Genomic DNA, 7,672 nt, shown 5'->3' with positions numbered 1-7,672 from the left:
AAGATTTGAAGGCTTTCAAGAACCCTGAAAACACATAACCTTTTTTTCTTCTATCGAAGTCGAACAACACATATAAGGCACCTCTATCCTTATGTATTGTTCTTTTTTTTGTTTAAACATATTTCAATTAAGACAAAGATGAACCCTTAAGTTTCATTTATATAAAAACTAGTTTCAAACTTTATTTAAACTTACTCCAAGTTTAAAAACAATTATAAAAAATTACTAATATCTCCCTTCTTGATGTTTTTTAACTCAATATGAAAATATGTATAAATACTTTGGACAATAAACTTGGTAAGGGCAGGGGCAGACCCATATAATTTTAAAAATTTCGTACAAAAAAACGGAAAAATTACACTACTAACCGAAACATTACCGGGGGCCAGTGTGCCCCATTGCCCCTTAAAAGGTGCGCCCTTGTGGGAGATACATTGCAAGGAGTTACCTGGGTTTAAATACATACATGATTTGGTTAGGGATATTCTTTGTGATATTCTAAAGTGGGCAGGGATTTCGGCAAAAAAGGAGGCTTTTCGCTGGGAGGTCTACTCTTCGACCAGCTGATATTTTGTGTTCGGGTAGCAGGGGAAAACATGCTTGTGTGGACCTTACAGGGGTGTCCCTTCTTGTTGGGCTCAGGGATAATGAGTTTGTTGCTGGCAAAGCTGCACTGAAGGCGGAGTCAGGCAAAGTCGCGAAACACGAGAAAGCTTGTTTGGAGAATCAACTTGTGTTTATACTATTTGCTTTTAATACGTTTGGTTCCCTAGCCCGGAGGCCATGGAATTCCTAAACAGAGTCTTGCGGGTTGTGAATAGTAATTTATCGACCCTTAAGAGTCGATTCGTCTTTAGTAGAATCGGTTTTGCCATTCAAAAGGGGTTGAGGTGCAGCTTGTTGCCCGCTTACCTGCCATATATTTGCTTGTAATTTGGTCTTTTGGCGTTTTAATGAGAAATATCTAATATTTCCGGTCAAAATTTTATATCCGATCTAACATTAGTCTAACATTGTGTGTCCACACCATGGCACCACCCCATCATCCTCATCATCTATGATACCTCTATATTCTATGTAGATCAAGATCATCAAACAGCTCGTTCAAACGGAGGTCAGATCAAACCGATTCTATTTTTCTATTGCCGATTAAAATGCATGCAAATTTATTTTGTCCCCACATTTAAGCAAAACTGGTTAGTAACATCATCATTTCTTGAATAGTTGTTCGCCATTATCCATATTTTTCTCTGATGAGTTGGGCAAAGTATTATATCTATCTAATTTGGATCTTATGAAAAACAAAAAAAAATGCAAACACAATGTTAATATTTTCTTTTTCTTGTGATCGAAGAAGACAAACAGCTATATATTTAAAAATTTATGGAGTGGAATATATAAAACAAGCAAGCAAACATCGTATTCAAATTAAGGGAGGTGTACGAGACATTTTTGTCTCCTAACGTACTGTTGTATAATACAAAGTTTATCGTAGGTAGTTTTTTTTTTTCACAATTTGAATGGATATACATTGTTTTGTTAGGTGATTGACGGTATATATTAGGTAAAAGATAAAATATGAGTGGTAGTAGTTGAATTTTACCATATATGGATGGATTTTTCTCTCTGTTAATTATATATTGTATCAAATAGTTTGGTTCTTTAGGGTCGCATTTTATTTATAAATTATGTATCTTATGTATAGCATAAGCGAAAATGCTAAGTTTGCGTGACCTTGGACTCCCAAGCCACCATAGATGCCACCATCTTGTCGTCACCACCTTATCACCGTAGTCATAGCTTATGTCTTCGACTGTAACCGAGACTACTTCCATCGTCATCTTTTGATTCCGTTAAGTAATCTTATTACTTAAGGTTTTCTTTTTAATTAATGAAATCTTTTCACACCTCGACTCTATATGGAAGTGTCAAATAAATGAGGTTAGGGTTTTTCATGTATAATATGTACTCTTTTTGTAGTTTATCAATTATATACTATTATACTATACCTAATTATGATTTATGAAGATTTCATTATTCTCGAGACAACATACATACTAAAAGATGGATCGATACTTAAAGCACAATATGGAACACAAAGATTAGTAAAGAGAAAACATCCACTCACTAATTCGAATCCGGATTACGTCTAATAAACTGAAAATGAAAGTATGATCATAACCAGGTCAAAAGGTCAAAACTGAAAGAAAGCGTAGCCTCTCGTGTTAACTAGATACATGTAGGCTAAAAGGACCAGCCAACTACAACTTTTGCATAGGTGCCATGTATAAAAAAAAAAAATGAGGAACTAAGAATATATGTCTTCTACATTTTGCCACGAATTAACCCATGTATCGCTACTAGAGCCATTATGAATATATGATCCACATGTGGCTCCACCGTCACACACAATACGTCTTCACCCAACTCCACTCCTGAAGATGATCGTTTTCTTTCTACCTACATCACAAGATACCAACCATTTATTATTCAATTCAATTCATTACATTTATAGAACTCGATGATGAAACATAATCAACAAAGGCAGGCAGGCTCACCACAGCTGCCACTTGTCCTCCACCGTCGATTATCTTGAACTCTAAGCTGTGCACTGATCCTTCCATTTTATGATGATTCGAACTTTGTTCCTCGTTGATTCCAACTAAAACATTATAAAGGGAACTAGTATTCTTGAAAAAGCTGAAAGTTTTTCTAACGCTAAACCATGGTGTAAGAGAATCTTTATCGTTATAACAATCCCAGAGCCCGGATGTCAGTAGTTTCTGTAAAATAGTTTGTAATTTAATTAATAAATTTATAAAGTTTAAACGTACGTACACTCCACAGTAGTAGAATATATATAATAACATGATTTTGATAATATTACCTTTCGGAGTATTGTGCATACTATGTTTCCACGAAGATCCATTAAATAAACTTCACTTCTACACTTGCTATCATAATTATCCATTCGGAAAACGACTTCTCCACTGGAATCATACACCGTATACCCATTTGAGTTTAACACAAGTGATTTCATCCATATAGTATATGTTTCTCTTTCGGTTGAACAGGAAGAAGATGAAGAAGCTGGTTTGCCAGGATGTATTTTAGCCATTTAATTTAATTGGAAGGAAGACACGATTTGATACTTCATCCTATAGCATCCATTTATACAGCTTCCTTGTGAGGGGCCCCTAAACATAAAAGTGATAATATAATACTAGCCCGGCCTTTCTGGATTAAAATCAATATATTAATTAGTGTATACAAAATGCTTTATAAATGATACAATTATTTTTGGAAAAAAAACGAGTTTGACCTAATTAAACTAATGCTTTAAGTTTCTTCTGGTATTGTTTATCAGACGTCACTATCCTTAATTTTAATTTGTCATCCCTTTTTATTATAGTTTCGTAAGATAAGATAAGATTATTTCAGTAAAAGATACAATCAAATCTGGAATTTTTCACATTCGGTATGTGTAGCTCTCTCTCTCTCACTACGGTTTTCTACTTTTTTTTTTTGAACGGCTAACTGCTTTCCACGTGTAAACCCACCCTTTCGGAGCTATGTCCAAAGGCCGACTACTCGACCACCGCTAGAAAGCGTAGCACACCCCTGATACGCGGAAACCCTGTGGAATAGGTAAAACCGCGCCCCCCCTTGGACTCGAACCCGGGTAAAACCCCGGGCCAAGCCTTCACCAAGATGTCCAAATACCCAGCCTCAGCCAGGGATCGAACCGGTGCCTCCTAAGAAGACAGCCGGCTTCCCCACCAACTACGGTTTTCTACTAAGTGGAAAATGTGTGGGAAACTTACGAAAGATCCTGGATGCGACATGGATTTCTAAGGTGAAGGTATATGAGTTTGTGAAATTTGGAGACTTAGGCGCACCATTTACTTAATCACCTTAACGAGTTGATGCTACCCGTGCGTTGCGGCGGGATGTTAATTATGAATGTTTATTATTACTATGTCAGATAGAAACGAAAATTCTTTGATTTTATTCTCTAAGCAAGATGGTATTTGAAGACGATGTCATTTGTGGTTTAGATTAGAGTTGCGACTTCCATTCTAATTAGTTGCGAATCATGTTAGTCAATTGCCAAAAAAAATAAATAAATAAATAAATCAAATGACGCACCGTTTTAAGAAAGTGTTGGTGAATTAATTATCCATACATCAGTTGTTATGCATGTCGGTTGCAAAAAAATTTATGCACCGTTTGAAGAAAGTATTACATCATTTGTTGTGCATGTTGGTTGAAAAAAAATTTCGTAGCTTTTGATTAGTGGTAAAAAAAAAGGCTATTTGCATCAAAAGGTAAGTTCAAAAAAATCAAAAGATAAGTTTTATAACACAATACATACAGAATTGGTGTAGAGTCTTGTGCTTAAACGATCAATTTAAAGTGATTGCAGGTTTATTTATTTAAATTGAAGGAAATGATTAAAATACTTAAAAATAACCTAAGAAACAAATATAATAAATCGTCAAACCACTAATCAAAAGTTGGGCCAACATAAACCACGGCAAATTGAATAGAGAAACGAAAACTCCTGTCTAAAAACGCCTCCACCAAATCTCCCCAGTCTCCAATCTCCCTCCCACTGTCTGTCTTCATCATCCGTCATCGCCACCACCGTCGGCCCCTGGGCCCTGCCCCGGTGTCCCTTTAAGTTCACAAATTAATGCCACATTTTTGACATTATAGATAAGTCAGTTTCCATGCCTTCGTTTTTCCGATTATGTGGGTTATGTCTGGCGCCTACTAATCCGTCCAGTGATTTGTGATGGTTCGTATAGACTGTAGAGGTTTTGGCGGGTCTCCATTATGGTCAGAAGTGGTCAAACGGTGGTGGTGATGTGGGTTGACTTTCCGGTGAAGAAAGATTTCGGGATCTGGGGATTTGGTTTCTGTTGAAGTGGTTATGATTTGACATTGTGATTTTCTAATAAAAAACGGTTGAATCAACGAAAAATTATTATGAAAACCTTATGAATTAGACATCGCAATTTTCCGATAAAAAACGGTTGATTCAACGGATAAATCGTAAGAAAACCTTTCAAATTTGATGATTTTTCGGAAATAATTGAAATCATTCAACATATGTGGTTGAATTCGTGTAGAATCATTTTGGGGCTGACTTGTTTTGACGACGGTTACATGTCCCGCTGCTTATGTATAAATATGAAAGGATGCGACGGTTGCCGGTGCGGATACGAAGGGATACGTGACTCAAGTTACTTTTTGTATATGTATATAATTTATTCATGTGGCTTAGACACACCATTGTAATGGGTTTACACGCCCATTTGTGATGATGAGTTTAGTCACATTGCAATCAATATCAACTTTATCAAATAAACACTAATTTATCGATATTTTATACAACTCAGTTTTATAAATAATGAATATGTAGAAGTTACTTGAAATATACAACTCAGTTTTATGAATAATAAAGTATGTGAAGTTACTTGAATATAATAAAGTGAATAAATTCCATTAGAATGAAAAAAGAGTCAAGGATAACAAATGTCAACAATGAACGTAATTCCTTTTTGCTCTTTCGATCAGTTTTAACTTTATTTTTTATTATTTAACATTTTAGTTATGTCAACTTAATCATCGAATATATATATATATATATATATATATATATATATATATATATATATATATATAGGGGGCTGCTAGAATGAGAACCACCCCGAGTTGTAAGAACCGCGAGAACTACACCCCACGGAGCGCCGTTCGCCATGATTTTTTTTTACAAGTAGATGTGTGTATTATAAACACAGCCGTAAAAAATCATGACGAACGGCGCTCCGTGGGGTGTAGTTTTTTACACCACAAGTTTGGTGTTTTTTAATTTTTTTTCTTTTTTCTTTTTTTTTCACCAAACTTGTGGTGTAAAAAACTATACCACACGGAGCGCCGTTCGCCATGATTTTTTACGGCTGTGTTTATAATATACACATCTACTTGTAAAAAAAAATCATGGCGACCGGCGCTCCGTGGGGTGTAGTTCTCGCGGTTCTTACAACTCGAGGTGGTTCTCATTCTAGCGGCTCCCTATATATATATATATATGTGTGTGTGTGTGTATGTGTATGTATATGCATATATGTGTACAAGTAATGGTATAGATATATAATAAGAAAAAAAGTATAGATATATAATAAGAAAAAAATGTTAAGACGTGTTTTTTTCCTGAAAAAAAAACAAATGCAAGTCATTATTGGTTTTTTCTCACGTTTAAAGCATTTATTATTTAATTTGTATTTGTTTTATGTTGAAGTAGTTGTTCATATATAATAATATAAGTTTTATATTATACTCTGAAGATAACGAAGCTTATTAATCATCTATTTAAATTTGGAGAGTGAGTCTTTACATCATCTTCTTCGGTTTAATATATATATTTGGTGTGATGCTTATCCCTCCAAACAGTTGTTACGATTTTCTTCGGAGATGTCTGTCGGTATCAAATTATAAGCTTCAAATAATTTTCATACTTAAAAAATCGTTTCATACACATAAATTATAACATCATCTAAGCATGGGCATAAAAATATAAAATATATACTTCGAGCGTACCAATAATTTAATCTCCCTAATCAACGTATAAAAGTTGAATTTGATTAAATAATTTATAAGACATGAAGAAATAATTTCGATTAGGATTATCCAGAAATTTAATATGGATTAGAGATAAAATTAGTTTGAATAATGATTATCCAGAAATTAAATATGAGTTAAAGATAATTCAAGATAGTTGAAGATAAAATTTAGTTTGAATTATCAGTTTATTAGATATGTTTATCTGGTTAGTTTATTTAATTATTCAAATAGAGTTTGAATAGGTTTAGGATTAGTTCAAGTTTAGTATAAATAGAGGATTATGTATTCAGCTTTACTTGTCGAGTTAAGTTTAATAAGGCTAAATGGTGTGGGGATCATGGTTGGGACATGATTCGCCACGTAGGAACATAAATGAAAGGTTATACCACCCCCTTTCCTAATCCACCATGGTTTGCATGGATTAAACCATGACAACCATGACAACCATGGTCCTCCTTTCCATTTTTCAAGTAATCATTTCCTTTTCTTTAGACAGATAAATTAAAATAAATAAGGGGATAATGGTTTGGGTCATGACCACACCCTTAGGGTAGTGGTTTTGGATTGTGGATTAGAGGTGGGTGACATGACACTGACGTAAAGGGTGCCATGGTGGTCATGAGAGTTATGACCAGATCCTATAACCTAATAAAAAACATCTCAATCTCCAAGTGATTCGAAGTCTGGGCCAACAAGACATGCATGCCTAATGATACTATTCATAATCATATAACCAATGAATTGAAAATTAGTTATCTAGCTACTTGGTTAAAACTGTGTTTCAAAGGAACAAACGCTTAATAGTTAGGGGGGTGGGGATGGTCATCACTCACAACATCCAATCAAGTTCCGCCATATCATCAACTATTTTTTCATCACTCACAACCTTTTTTAGTGGCAATGGTCATCACTCACAACGCTCAACAATAACCCTCACACCCCCTCACATACAATCCATCACTCGTTGAATATATCACGGACTCAATCCCATCACTCGTGGAATTTATAGGTGGCGGTGGTCTTTTACATCCATCACTCGTTG

General features: G+C 34.8%; 1 protein-coding gene across 1 annotated transcript; it reads right to left on the bottom strand.

Annotated features, from left to right (window-relative positions):
• Positions 1-2,164: 2,164 nt before the first annotated feature.
• On the bottom strand, positions 2,165-3,118 carry LOC110922292 (protein LURP-one-related 4). Its single transcript, XM_022166612.2, has 3 exons — positions 2,888-3,118; positions 2,559-2,783; positions 2,165-2,460 (listed from the first exon to the last, which is right to left on the bottom strand). Exons 1-3 carry the CDS (start codon positions 3,116-3,118, stop codon positions 2,326-2,328), a joined length of 591 nt encoding a protein of 196 aa, XP_022022304.1. The 3' UTR covers positions 2,165-2,325.
• Between the last annotated feature and the right edge of the window lie 4,554 nt (positions 3,119-7,672).

This window comes from Helianthus annuus, chromosome 17, assembly GCF_002127325.2.
Source record: "Helianthus annuus cultivar XRQ/B chromosome 17, HanXRQr2.0-SUNRISE, whole genome shotgun sequence".
Taxonomy (NCBI): domain Eukaryota; kingdom Viridiplantae; phylum Streptophyta; class Magnoliopsida; order Asterales; family Asteraceae; genus Helianthus; species Helianthus annuus.
This window is presented reverse-complemented; position numbering and strand designations above follow the sequence as displayed.